Genomic DNA, 15509 nt, shown 5'->3' with positions numbered 1-15509 from the left:
AAGTGTTAATTGTGCTGAGACTGAATAAGTGTCTATGATTGCAGGGCTCAGAGCCTCAGAATCAGAATCCGGGATTCTTTACCAGAATGTGGAAGCAGGACTTGGCCCTTCTATGCTAACACAGAGTTTCCATTTTTTGATTTCAACTTCGACATAGAATCCCACTACATCTTTCACTCTGTTACATATACGATCACTATGAAATCCAACCTTTTCCCTTGTCATATCCAGCTTGCCCCAAACTATTCCCACTTTGGATGAGAAATACTTGAAAATTCACACTTATCCATAAGATATATTTTTAGAAATAATCTCAAATGTCTTGCTAAGTAATTCTTCATTTTGCTTAAAATATGCATAATTACTACTCACATGTGAAAAAACTTCATATAACAATAAAGTTAATTTTCATAATTTTATTGTGGAAGTAAATCTTAGAAAAACAAATTTTGGTATCTTGGATTGAACCCAAGACTGTTTAACCACTGAGCCATAGACACAGCCCTTTCCGTTTTTTGTTTGAGACAGTGTCTTTCTATGTTGCTTAGGGCCTTACTACATTGCTGAGGGTGGCTTTGATATGTGACCATCCTGCCTCAGACTCCTGAGTCACTGGGATTGCAAGTGTGCACCATGCATGGATGAGAATAGATATTCAATTTTGTATTTTTAATTTTTTTTCTTATATTATTTCCAAAACTTCCATTTTTGATAAGGTAGCCTTTAACTTACCAAGTTATTAGCTGGTCATTAGGTTTTATTCTCACGTTTGGATTGTGTTTATTTTTGAGGATGATGTCCACAGTGTCTAACATAGTCATGGGCAAAACAGGTCATGTTCCCAGAGGTATCTACTCCACCATTTTTTCCAGGTGCATATTTTTATGTGCTTGACAACACTTTTGAAATACTAGCAATATATAAATGGTGAATAAATTGATGATTCTGTGGGGTCAGGCACTGGGCAGGGAGAAAGGTGGATGGGGCTGTAACTTGTCATACTTGACTACTGGAAACTGTTCTGTATGTGATTTTGATTAGTGTAAATAATTGTAACTATTAAGGAAGTTCAGTGTGATATTTCCACACATGCCCATGCTGAACACTCATCAAATATAGCCATCTATTATCCACCCTCTCCAACCTGATGTATAGTAATCTCTATTCAACATTCAAGTCAGCATTTATTTTATTTTATTTTATTTTTATCTTCCTCATATGACAGAGACCATAAAGTACTTTTCTTTTCATATCTGCCTTATTCACTTAGCACGATGTGCTCTGGTTCCATCCTCATTGGCCTAAATGACAGGATTTCATCCCTACATAAGGATAAATGGTGTTCCATGTTGTATATATGCCATGTTTTTTCCCTTCACTCCTCTGGTGATGGGCACTTAGATTGGCTCCGTATCTGAGCCTGTGTGAATGATGTGGTAAGACATGAGCAGGGAGCTTCTCCTGGCTCTGTGTGTTCATTTCCTTGTTATCAGCACTGATGAGCTGCCTGTGATATTTTGCTCAGTGTTACCATGGTGGAAACTGATTAAAGGTCTTTGGATATCTCTCTGTCATTTTTTTACTACCACATGTTAATCCACAACTTTCTCCAAATGAAAAGTTCCATTAAGAATTATAAATCAAAAGGGAAAGCAGAGCAAGCCATTTGTACATAGTTTAAAAGTTGATGTGTTCTCCTTTCCTCCTGAACTCATGATTGCTGTTCACTTTCTCCCATGGAATCGCAAGCTGTCATTGCTGCCCTGGTGCATCCTAGGCTTCAAATTCCCCTCATGTGCTTTCTTCTAATGAGAGCTGGTAAATGAAAGGCAACACCATCTTGATGACAATGTCAACCCACACACAAAATGTACAAAGACTGTGGTGAAGTCTGCTTTTCAGGTTGGTGTAAAAATGTTGGATATTGAAATAAACAGATTTGGGACAAAAAGAAATGTTGGCATATGGCAATTCATTGATCTTGATCTCTGCTACATAGACAGAGAGAAGAGAGTACTGATGGATATTTCATTTAGAATATGGTTTCTACTTAAGTAAACCTCTTCTACTGCCCCCCTTCTGAACAAACATAGGAACCCCACACTGTTCTGGACTTGCAAGAATCCTGAGTTCCCCTATTCTGGCAACCTCTTCAATAACATAGAGTGTCCATAGCTTCTATCATTCTAAAATTTTGACAGTCAGGAATCAGTTCAAAGCCTTTTCTGCATGTGGGTCTAAACTATGGGTAATGTCCTAGCATTATCCACTGGCTATGCAAGTCAGCATTCTGTTACTATAACTCAACACCTGAGATAATTGATTTATAAGGAGAGAACATTTATTTTGGCTCAGAGTTTTCAAGATTCCAATGTGTTCTGGATTGGCCTCATGGCTTGGCCCTATTGCAATGAGCACATGACGAGGGGTGGCAAGAATGTGACAGAAGAAAGCTGCTGACCTCATGGCCTGGAAGTAAAAAAAAAAAAAAAAGGATGAGATAAAAGTTCTAAAATCCCTTTCAAGTGTAATTTCCAAATGAACTAAGGCTTCTTACTAGACCTTCCTCTTAGCATTTCCTCCACCTTCCAATAGCACAAGATGGGGACCAAGATTTAACACAGGGCCTTTGGGTGACACTTAAGATTGAAACTGTAGCACTGGCCTTGAGGTCTTCCTCAGTTCTGCAGGCACTTTGTTGTCTAGATGACCTTGATGTGGCCTTGGTGTCAGCCACATGTTGAGCCTCTTTGTCTACAGTCTGTGGAGCAGGGAGTTGGAGGGGTCAGGTGGATGGTGTCCCAGTGAAGGCCATGGCAGGACTCTCCTGAGCAGCAGTGGGCACTACATCAAGGGCCGAGAGCCTGGCCTCCTCCATCCAGCCCTTTGATGACTTCAGCTTTCACAGGTTTTAAAGCCACTCCTCCCTGGGGTCTCCCTTCAGGAGCTCCCTGTCCCCAGGACTGTTCCTGAGGTTCCACATTGGATCAGCCTTTTAAAGTTCACCAGGAAATCTCAGTTGTGTGAATTTAACAGGGCACTTTCCCAGTTATCTATAATAATGGATTGTCTTCAATTTTAACAAACCAAGATTATACCTTTAACAAGTGACCTCACAAGTGATGATCTGGGTGCCTTATTGCCCTGGAAACTCACTTGCAGAGATGTGTTCTGAGGTGATGCAAATGAGCACGACTCTGAAGATTTCCTGCCTTTTTGTTGGATCCTCTTTCCTTCCCATCATCCTCAACTTACTGAAGTTTTCCACTCACTCACTATGAATTCCTAGAAATTCTGAACCCTATCTCTTCTGTGCCTACAACCGTGATGTCTCGTACAGTTCCTGATAAGGAGTTTGTCCTGTTTTAGTTGAATAGAATGAAAATTAGGAAATGGTTGAAGAGAAAAAAGAGAGTGTCTGAGCCACAAAACTACACATGGGCAGATTAGCTTTGAGGCAGAAAGAAAAATCTAGACTCATGGAGGTAGATCTTGATAATAACAAAATAGAGGGAGTGAAATTAGCTTACAAAGACGTGTCTGCACTTCCCAATGTTCCTGGAGCACTATTCACAGTCGTCAAATGTGGTATATTTATAACTGAGTGCTCTTCAGCCTTCAAGAAGAATGAAATCCTGTCATTTACAAGAGAATAAAGGGGACAGTCCCTTCTGTCCCATGAAAGAAGCCAAACAGAACAGAATAGGGGCTCTGGAGGCTGGAAGGAGGCAGGGGGAGGAGGAGAAGGGAGGCTGGATAACAGGTATAGGAACACAGGTGAATAGAAGACCCAGTCCTGGTGTGCCACAGTTAGTGGGGGTGGGTGGGGGCTGCAGTGCCCAGACCTTGTCATGAGTTTAATGAAGATCTGAAGTGAGGAGTGCAGACCTGGAATCATAAGGTAATGATATGGGGAGGGAAAGTCTTTTAAAGCTGTTTTGTTCAGCACACATTGTGTGCATGGGCTAAAAATATCATGTTCACCCTGTGGATACGTACAATCACTTGTCCATAAATATTAATTTAAGATTTTAAAACTTCACTCAGCATTTGCCACTTTGTTGACCATCTGATACACACTGTCTCTGGAGGTTCCTGGTCACTCCTTCATGAGGTAGCAGGACCTTATGGTCATCAGGCAATGAGCTTGAGGTCTCAGAGGGCAGTCCATGGTCCCAGACCTCATGTTAAGATGGCTCTAGAGAAGCTTTACTAAAGTATAAATTAAGCTCAGAGGAAACAAGAGCTTCTGATACAGACTCCTGCTTCTGAGATTCTCCCCAACAAAGAATCGCTCTGTCTCTGGGTGTTGCAGATTTAGGACTTCAGAAAACACAAAGTAAGGTATTCAAATTCCCCTTGATGATTTAAATATGATTTTCTCTGTATACTCGTGAAATTGAGCACATTTTCATGTTCCTAAGCCATTTGTGTTTATTCTTTTAGATCACTGACTCAGGCACATTAACCATTTTTTTTGTTACATTTTAAAAATTGTAATTGTTTTGAATTAATGTGTATATGTTTATTTTGACTTTTTAGATTTTGTTTAATTTAAATTTAATTTATTTTTAGGGTACATCTTATTGTTCATATTTGAGATTTGCAACCTGATATTATAGGGTAAATATAGTGAGGCAAATATCCATAGTATACAAATAAAGTTTTTCCTAGTTTTAAAACATTTCTTATCAATTCTTTAAATTTATTTTTTAAAAAATTGGTTTAATTTGTTATACATGTCAGTAGACTGCATTTTGACACATTATACATAAATGGAGTATGACTTCTCATTCATTGGGTTTACATGATGTAGAGTAGTAACATAGGTATCATAGTAACGAAGGGTAATAATCTCTAACTTATTCTATTATTTTATCATTTTAGATATGCACAATTTAAAATATTTTATTCAATAATTATTTTCTTAATTTAAAAAATAGGGTATGGCCTTAATTCAATTCATGTATATAGCGTATATTGATTTTTGTAAGGATAGTCAATTCTATTTTCTTAAGCAATTTCAGAAAGACATAACTAACATGTAATAATTGCATGTAGGTGTGAATACACTGTAATACTTTAATACTTGTGCACAGTAAGTATTGATAAAATGAAGATAATTAATGCTCCTAACGACCTCTGCTCTGGAGACTTTGAACTCCTCTTTCCTAGTTATTCATAAAAAGATATAAAACTTTACTATGAACAGTTCCCCTCATGTGCTCAATTGAAGAAAGTGTTCAATAAGGTTTAACTGTTTTATATATAATTGTTATAAAATTGGCATCCTCGATCCTATGGAGAGAACTGGAGGTCACTGTGTGAAGCCAGGCACAGAGAGATAATTACGGCAGGACCTCACTCACATGAAGAAGGTTCAGAAGTTGCTCTCACAGGAGCTCAGAGCAGAATTTTGGTTCCCAGAGGCTGGAAAGGGTAAGGGAGCAGGAGGGACAGAAGAAGGTTGGCCCCAGGGTCCTAAGTTGTAGTCAGGTAAAAGGAAGGGGTTCTGCTGTTCTATCGCACAGTACCGTCATGATAAGGTCCTGCATTTTCAAAAATGATGGAATCCAATATCCTTTGCAATTAGTGCTTCATAATTATACATAATATTGGGGTTCATTCTGCCATAATCATAAAGCATGGAATACAATTTGCTCCATCTAAACCCCAGTACCTCTCCATTCCCTTCGCTCTCCTTGCCCTATTTCATTTTCCTTTTCTCTACCAGTCTGGAGTGTGTTCACCACAAAGAAATAATAAATCTTGAGGAGGTAAATATGTTTACTTCGATCTGCTCATTACCCAGTGTATACCAGTATAAAAATATCATATGATGCCCTAAAAATATGTGACACTAAAATGGCACCATTGAAAATTTAATCTCAAGAAAGTTAACACCCCCAGTGCCCTTTATTCTGAAGTTAATCTGGGGAAACAAGTGTAATGTTATAACAATGTTGTGTGAAATAAATGAAGTGTGTGGAAATACTTTTTGGGTCCACAGAAAGTGGTCATGGTGCCAGGTGTGAATACGACATGTGTGCCTGTGCATTTGTGATTTTCTTAACAGTTGCGTCATCCACCCACAAATCTGCAAGTACATACAAAATCATGTTTTATTTTGAAATTTGAGAGAAGAGATCTGAAAAGAGCCAACTTTGAATGAGCATGAACTGAGAAGGGAGCTCAAGTCATAGTGCCTGAAGAGATTCTTATCTCTTCAAACTCATACTCACATCCTAAGGTAAGAGCCATCATTTGGTCCCTCATTAGAAACATGTGAGTTTATCAGATGCATGACATTGTGGGTATTGTTGGCAAAGTGTGATGAATACAGGAGGTGTTGTCTTATGGATTCACATTTTAAACAAAAAAGAGCTCTCTCCTCTGTTAAACAGGGATACAAAAATTTCCGTAAACACCAGAGACTGTGTCTCCAACATACGAGATTTTTGTAAGGATAGTCCTCAATAGTTTTGAGAACACAAGGTAACTACCTGGGGCAGGTTTATTAGTTTCACAAGTGGAAGAAAACTATAACTCACAGGAGGGATATGGTGACAGGTGGTTTGGACTTTGGGAAGATGGGGCCTGTAGATTGGTGGTAATATGGGCTGATGCACCTGACTCCACTCTGCTCCCTGAGGAATTCATGGGAACTGCTCCTTTTCTGTCTAGACCAGAATCCTGCAGGGAAATAGGTGCTTAGAGGTTGCAGTATAAAGAAGGACTTTTGCCTAGTGAGAAGATAGAGAAAGGTGTAGGCTGTGATTGCTCCTGCTCTCCCTGAGTGCATGCCCTTGGGACATAATTCCTTATTCAGGATCTTCAAATCTGACCTGAGGACCAAAGCTGGACCCATTCCTATTCTCTTGTCTGGGGTCAGAGCCTCATTCTGCACCTTCAACATCCAGGGAAGGACTGATGCATGTTTATGAAGACCCTCCCACCAGAGATGCCACCCAGGTGAGCCTGAGGACCCAGCAGACACTGCAGGAGAGAACGGGAGAGAAGGAATCAGAGCTTTCCCCTGAGGTTCCCTGAGAGCCCAACTAGGCTGGCCTGCAGCCCAGAGATGGTGGTGTCCTTTGCTAGCTTAAGTGATTTATTAATGGAGTTATAAGATACTAAAAATGTCCCAGAAATCAGCAACACAGGTCGTTGTTGACCATTAAGTTACAGTAGCATAAGCTCATTTAGAACATGGATGGTAGGTATGAAGGTTCGAATCACAGTAAATGTAAGTCTGAGTACCTTTGCAAGGAAGGGGAATGAAAAATCCAGAGTGAACAGCAGAGGGATGTACCCTGGTGGGAGATCCTTTAAAAAATTACAATGGAGCATATATCAGCACATTTTTAATATTTGTGAGAAAGTTCCAGATTTAGGAATTTTTTTTGTAAATAAATCTCTGCATCAGAAACTCTTAATACAAATATAACACTGATTCTTCTTCCACACTTGGTATTATCCACATGAAAAATAAATTTACTTAAGTGAAAAATAGGTATGCTAAAGAGTTTTATATTGCAATTATTTCATAACCTGTCAAGTAAGTGCATTGGAGGGATGTTGACTTCTCTATTTCAGATTTTTAAAACACTTTGCTTTGAATTTGAGGGTATTCCTTCCCATTTTTTCTTTCTTTGTTATTTTTGCATTTTATTCTTTCAAACAGAATGTTTTTCACTGATTTTGATGTTGGAACTTGTTTCTTTTCCATGAGCGCAGCAACCATGTGGAGATGTATCTGTGGCAAGTGTCAGAAAGTCTACAGATTTTAATGTCTTCCAATAGATGAGTGTTTTATTGGGCTACTGCCAGGGCTCTTCATTCTGAAGGATCTGACTCAACAATGTGATATTTCTTCACTTGTAAATCCCCACTTTATCAAAAATGCCAGTGAACATTCTTCTGCACTAATAAGTCAACTTTTCTACATATTTCCAAATTATTTTCGTATCACTCTTATGTCTCTGTGCCTCTTGATTTTCCTCATTTTGACACAGGTGTATTTCTAGAAGCCTCTTCACCTTTGACCAGCTGTTGGAAGGTGTTCCTCTTCATCATTTCACTAAAGATCATGTCCATCATCCACAAGTAAATTTGAATTTATTTTTCTTTAGATGAGTCATAACATTTTATCTGACTTCCTGATCTTTTAATTCTAAGAGTCCAGCAATTTATTTTTACATTTTATTCCCAGTACCCTGATCTGATCACTATATAACATATAAATGTACCAAAACATCACAATACACACAATAAACCTATACAGTTATTATGTGTCTAACAAAATAAACTTATCAGAAAATATAAAAAACAACACAAGATCAACCAGGAATTGATGTCACATACAAAAAAAAAATGGAATCAATGAAATGGTCAGTGATAAAGAGATTCAAAGCACCTTATCCTGATTTGATCATTGCACAGCACACACATATATTGGATTGTCACCTATAGACTCAATGAACAGGCACAATCATGCTGTGTGAATTTTAAGACAGGGAGAAAGAGGCCTGCCGTATCTGCTGTGAATCTAGGGAAAAGTCAATGATCAGGTGAAAGGAACAGCAACAGGAAGACAGATCTGCTGTTTCCTATTATTCCACTTTTCTGTTTCTGTAGGTACTTTGGATATCTCCTGTTGTCAATTGTTGATTTTTGACCTTTGGTCATTTTTAAAATGTGTATGAAGTGTCAGACACCTTGACATGAGGAAGAGAAAGAGTGGGAGGGAGGAGGGGAAGGAGAGAAAGTACTGAGGACTGAAGTCGAGCAAAACAGATTCCCTGCATGTGAGATTGTGTCCAAATGACCCCAACAGGGCTGGGGCTGGGGCTCAGGGGCAGAGCGCTTGCCTGGTATCTGTGAGGCACTGGGTTGGATCCTCAGCACCACACACACAAATATGTAAATAGAATACAGGTATTGTGTCCACCTACAAATAAAAATACTTTCAAAGCATAGCCCCAACTTTATGTATCACTGCAATGCAATAATATAAACATTTAAAAACTAGGTTAAAAAAAAACAATGTCACTACTTTGGTCTTTTAGAAAACATACTTTTATTGTTTATGGTTTTAGATGAGCACCCAGCGAGGGTCACTGGGTTTGGAACACTGCCAGGACCAAGGCAGCCTTTCCATCCTGGAGAAGAAACACCTGGGCTTGCAAAGTCCTGTTCCCCTGGGTCTATGTCAGCTCTCTCTCTGCCCTCACCTCTTCATGTTCTGCCCACCCCTTTGCCTTCTGTGTCCTTTTCTCTCACTCCCCATCCTTCTCTATTTCTTTTTCTCCCTGTGTTGACTTCACAGATTTTCATGCTCCTTTTTAAACACAGGGAAGAAGTGTGTTCTTTTGTGTGTGTGTGTGTGTGTTTGTGTGTGTGTGTGTTTATGTGCCTCCTGGAGGGCTCAGGGAAGGGGTACCTGAGCTTATACATTGCAGGGCGACTCTTAGCAGCTAGAGGTCAGAACTTAACCCTCAGGTGGTAGCAAGGAGGGATTCCTTTGCAATTCACAGAATGTGTTTGTAGCACATTTAAGGGGGTAAGAGGTTCAGGGTGTGGATGAAGGACTCCCTGTACCTTGAAGCCTTAAATAGCAATGAGGCCAGATCATTCCTCAACATTATCTGACACCATCTCTCATCACTCTCCTACTTGAGCCTTCTCTGGCCAAGGGCTTTCTATTAAGCCTTGTTTTTCCAAAACAAGCATGTTCCTCGGGAATGACTGTCCCCAGTGAAGACCACACCACTGAGGATGACTTGTGGGTCCTGCCCTGCCTTCCTTGTGGTCTCTGTTTGGATGCCTCTCTTCCTGCTGGTTTTTCCTGCATTGCTGTAAAAGTACAACTACGTCTCTACTCTTTCATTTTCCTCTTAGTACCCATCACCATGGGACATATTAAGTGATTTTCACCATTTTTGCTTATGTTCTTTCCCTCTCTTTGAATAATGCTGACTTTTTTTAACCTCATACAGATTACTGATACAATTCCTGGAATGTAGTTGGTACTTAGTATTTAATTATTGCTTTGTATTGAATAGCATGTAATTATACAACTTTACTAGTATAACTTTATATTTCCACGCATTTATAAATTGTGTAATTATTGCACAAGGGTAATTAGTTAATCACCCTAAACATTTATCATTTCTCTGTGGTGGAACATTCTGAATCCTCTGCTCTAGCTATTTTGAAATATATAATATATTATTGTTAATTATAATTCCCTACAGTGCAGTACAAATCCAGAAGTCATTCCTCTTCTCTAATTGTGTGTTTGATCACCTTGAGAAGCTTCTCAAAATCTCTTTGTCCCCACCACGCTCCTCAGCTTCTGGTGACCATCTTGCTCTGCTGCACTTCTGACATCAGCTTTTACAAAATCTTCCTAAGAATGATGTCATGCAGCTTTAGTGTTCCTGTACCTGGCTTTTTTCAGTTCACATAATGTCCCTCAGGTTCATCCAGGTTGTCCCCAATGACAGGATTCAATCTTTTATCAACAGCTGAGTATTATTCCACTGTGTACTAGATACATACAAATGGCCAATAGCCATATGAAAAATGCTCAATTGCCAATTATCAGGGAAATGCTAATCAAGTTGTCATAGAATAATATCTTATTTCAGTTAGAAGGTCTACTGTAAAAATTTCAAAGATAATAAGGGCCAGTGAGTTTGTAGAGAAAAATAAACTACTCATCCAGAGTTATTTGGAATACAAATTAATGAAGCCATTAAGAAAAACAATTCGGAGGTTCTATAAAAATTAAAATGCAGTTATCACATGATGCAGTAATCCCAGTACTGGGAATATAGTCAGAGAAAATGAAATGCATGTAGTTGGATATATCTATCCTTCCATGTTTACTGATGCACTATTCACTGTAGCCAAATTACAGGAACCACCAGAGTGCACATCAGGGGTGCTCCTTTTATACTTCTAAAGGCACTATTAATGTTTCCTTTAGAATTCTGAAATACATGACTTCCTAGTAAAACCCTGAGAGTGAAAGAGGAATTCATCATCAGAGATGGCACAGCATCCCTTAGGGGAACACAATACATGCACGTTCTATAGAAGTTAATTTCCATTCCATTGATTTTTCTTTTTGTTTACTGTGGGGCTAATGATGGAATCCTGGGCCTTGCACATGTTAGACTAGCACTCCTCCACTGAACTACACACCCATTTCTAAAATTAATTTTTTAGAGTAAAATATGTTTTATCTCTCTATAATGATGTGATACCTGCCTATGGGAAAATTCTTTATGCTCTTTTTCTCATTTCTGGTAGTCACATGCATATGGAAACAGGGAATGATAGTCAACGTTTAGAATTTCTTCTTCTGGGAATTGCAGAGGACCCAGAACTGCAGCTCCTCCTCTTTGGCCTTTTCCTGTCCATGTACCTGGTCACTGTGCTGGGGAACCTGCTCATTATCCTGGCCACCATCTCAGACTCCCACCTGCACACGCCCATGTACTTCTTCCTCTCCAACCTGTCCTTTGTGGACATCTGCTTCACCTCCACCACCATCCCCAAGATGCTGGTGAACATCCAGGCACAGAGCAAGGCCATTTCCTATGCAGGCTGCATCACCCAGATTCAATTTTTTGTACTCTTTGGTGGGTTGGATGACTTCCTTTTGACTGTGATGGCCTATGACCGGTATGTGGCCATCTGTCACCCCCTGCACTACATGGTCATCATGAACCGCAGGCTCTGTGGATTGCTAGTTCTGATGTCCTGGGTTGTGTGTTTTTTACATGCAATTTTGCAAAGCTTAATGATCTTTAGGCTGTCCTACTGCACAGACTTGGAAATCCCACACTTTTTCTGTGAACTTAACCAGGTGGTTCAGCGTGCCTGCTCTGACACCTTTCTCAATGAGGTGGTGATATATATTGCTTCTTTCTTGCTGGGAGGTGGCCCCATCGCTGGCATCCTTTACTCTTACTGCAAGATAGTGTCCTCCATCCGTGCAATCTCATCAGCTCAGGGCAAGTACAAAGCCTTCTCCACCTGTGTGTCTCACCTTTCTGTGGTCTCCTTATTTTATGGCACAGGGCTAGGTGTGTACCTCAGTTCTGCTGTGACCCAAAACTCACACTCCACTGCAATAGCCTCAGTGATGTATACTGTGGTCACCCCCATGCTGAACCCCTTCATCTACAGTCTGAGGAACAAGGTCATCAAGAGGGCTCTGAGAAGACTCTGTGAGAAAGATTAAATTTCAATTTCTTTGATATTGAATAAGTGCCCCTGATTGCAAGGCTCAGAGCTTCCGAGTCAGAATCTGGGATTCTTTATCAGATGCTGGAAGCAGAACTTTCTTCTTCTCCTTTTTCCCTGCATTTCCATTTCTTTGATTTTGACTTCTGCATACAATTTCACTGAATCATTATTTTTTTTGCACATTCTGATCTCCATGAACTTCATTCCTGTTCATTTGTCATTTTTGAACTTTCTCAAAATATTCCCATCTTTGGATGAGAAATACTTGTGAGTTCTCATTTGTCCCATGAGAGATAATTTTAGAAATAAGTTAATCTCAAATGACACATGTCATAATATTTAATTATTTATTTTGCTAAAAATAGTCATAATTTATATTCAAATGTGAAAATATTTATCAACTAAGGCTGTTTTCATAATTTTATTGTGGAGGCAAATCTGAGAAAAAAAATATTTGTAGTACTATGGATTGAAACCAAGGGTGCTTAACTACTGAGCCATATCCATGGACATTTTTGTTTTTTGTTTGAAATAGTAACTTGCTAAATTATTTAGGACCTCACTAAATTTTGAGGCTGACTTTCACCTTTGATCCTCCTGACTCAGCCTCCTGAGTCACTGGAATTAGAAGCATGCACCACCATGCCCAACAGAAAATAGATCTTCAATGGTGTGTTCATGATATATTTCCTGTATGATTTCCAGAATTTCCAATCTTCATAAGGTGGCCTTTAACATACCATGGTGTTAGCTGGTCATTAAGTTTTATTCTCAACTTTTTGGATCCTGTTTCTTTTTCATCATGGTGTCCGTAGTGCCTAACATAGTCACGGGCCAAACAGGTCCCCAGAGGTACCTACTTCGCCGTTTCCCAGGTACATATTTCAATGTGCTAGACAACATTTGTTAAATGCTAGCAATATATTAATGGTGAATAAATTAGTGGTTTGAAGGTCCAGCCTCTGGGCAGGGAGGGGAGTAGATGGGGTTGTAACAGGGCAAAACTCAGGGAATGTGACTGATGCGAGCTATTCTGTATTTTATTTTGAATATCATAAATTATTGTAAATGTTAGGTTCAGCATGGCATTTCCACACCTGCCCACAGGGTGCACTGATCAAATCCAGCCTCCCTTATCCAACCTCTTGAACGCCTTTCCCAATGTCTAGTAATCTCTATCCTATGTTCAGGGTGACATTTTACTTTTTTTTTCTAACCTCCTCTTGAGACACCATGAAGTACTTGTCTTTGTTGAATGCCTTCTTCACTTAGCACAATATGCTGCAGTTCCATCCACATTGCCCCAAATAACAGGATTTCATCCTTAAATATGGCTGAATATGCTTAGGTTGTATACATGCCACATTTCTTTCCTCCTATCATCAGGGGATGGGCACTTAGGTGACATCATAGTGTAGCTGTTGTGAATGATGCTACAGTAAACATGGCCATGGATGATTCTCTTTGCTGTGACTGCATTTCCTTGTTATCAGTGTAAACTCCTGGCTGTGATATTTTGCTCAGTGTTACCATGGTGGACGCTCACGAAAGGGGCCTTGATCTCCCTGTCAGTTTTTACTACTGCCCATTAATCTACAATTCTCTTCAGTTAAAAGTTCAATTAAAATTATAAATAAAAAGTGATGGACATCTGAGTAAGCTGTTGAGTTCAGACTGTGGACAAAGGGGCTCGGATTGTGGGTGACCTTCTCCAGCCTCCCAGCAATGTGGATGGACCTGGAGGATATTGTGCTCAGTGAAGAAGGCAGATACTGAAAGACAAGTACATCAGGGTGTCTCAAGAGGAGGTTTAAAACAAAAAACTAAAATGTCACCCTGAACATAGGATAGAGATTACTAGACATTGGGAAGTTGTTGGAGAGGGTGGATAAGGGAGGCTGGATTTGAACAGTAAACACTGTGGGCAGGTGTGGAAATATCATGCTGAACCTAACATTTTTTTGTTCAGCATACATTGTGTGGATGTGCTAAAAATATCACTATAATTTATGTTCATCAAAATAAACTGTTCACATTTTGATGTGTTTCCCTTTCCTCTTGAACCTGTGACTGCGGTTCACTTTGTCCCATGTGACTGTAAGCTGTCATTGGTGTCATGGTGCATCCTGGGCTGAAAATTACCCTATGCACTTTCTTCAATCAAGACCAGGTAAATGAAAGAGAACACCGACTTGTTGATAATGGGCTGTGGCTTTCTGTCAATCCAGACATAAGATGTACAGAAGACTGTGGTGAAGTTTGCTTTCTGATTGGGGTCAAAATGTTGGATATTGAAGTAAACAGATTTGGGACAATAAGAAATGCTGGTGTCTGACATTTCATTTCCCTCACCCTCTTTTCTATAGATACAAGGGGAGACAATATAGGTGGACGTGTGATTTACACTGAGGCTTTTACTACTTAAGAACCTCTCCTCCTGCCTCCCTTCTGCACACACATGGGAAGTCCACACTCCTCTGAGATCTTGGCAGATTCCTGAGTTCCTCTGTTCAGGCAACCTCATCAATAACATAGCAGGGTATTTAGTTTCTATCATTCTAGTTTTTTGACAGTCTCGAACCAGTTCAAAGCCTTTGCTGCATGTGTGTCTAAACTATTGCTAATGTCCTTGCATTATGCACTGGCTACGTGAGTCAGCATTCTGTTACTATAACACAACATCTGAGATAATTGATTTATAAGGAGAGAACATTTATTTTGGTTCACAGTTTTCAAGATTCCAATCTGTTTTGGATTGGCCCCATGGCTTGGCCCTATTGCAATGAGCACATGACGAGGGGTGGCAGGCATGTGGCAGAAGAAAGGTTCTGAAATCATGGCCTGAAAGTAGAAAAGAAAACGGACAAGATGAAGGTCCTACAATCCCTTTCGAGGGCAATTCCCAAATGAACTAAGATTTCCCACTAGACCTTCCTCTTAGCATTTCCACCACCTTCCAATAGCACCAAGCTGGGGACCAAGCTTTAACACAGGGCCTTTGGGTGACACTTAAGATTGAAACTGTAGCACTGGCCTTGAGGTCTTCCTCAGTTCTGCAGGCACTTTGTTGTCTAGATGACCTTGGTGTGGCCTTGGTGTCACCCACATGTTGAGCCCCATTGTCTACAGTCTGAGGAGCAGGGAGTTGGAGGGGTCAGGTGGATGGTGCCCCAGTGAAGGCCATGGCAGGACTCTCCTGAGCAGCAGTAGGCACAGCATCAAGGGCCCGAGAGCCTGGCCTCCTCCAT

At 40.0% G+C, this 15509-nt stretch overlaps 1 protein-coding gene across 1 annotated transcript; it reads left to right on the top strand.

Annotated features, from left to right (window-relative positions):
* Positions 1-11329: 11329 nt before the first annotated feature.
* LOC143642129 (olfactory receptor 7A10-like) lies at positions 11330-12256 on the top strand. Its single transcript, XM_077110257.1, has one exon. The coding sequence runs from the start codon at positions 11330-11332 to the stop codon at positions 12254-12256; it is 927 nt and encodes a 308-aa protein (XP_076966372.1).
* Positions 12257-15509: the final 3253 nt, after the last annotated feature.

This window comes from Callospermophilus lateralis, chromosome 1, assembly GCF_048772815.1.
Source record: "Callospermophilus lateralis isolate mCalLat2 chromosome 1, mCalLat2.hap1, whole genome shotgun sequence".
Classification (NCBI taxonomy): Eukaryota; Metazoa; Chordata; class Mammalia; order Rodentia; family Sciuridae; genus Callospermophilus; species Callospermophilus lateralis.
This window is presented reverse-complemented; position numbering and strand designations above follow the sequence as displayed.

Excerpts from the sequence above, each read along its gene's own strand:
- LOC143642129 (XM_077110257.1), top strand. The coding sequence starts at position 11,330 with ATGGAAACAGGGAATGATAGTCAACGTTTAGAATTTCTTCTTCTGGGA.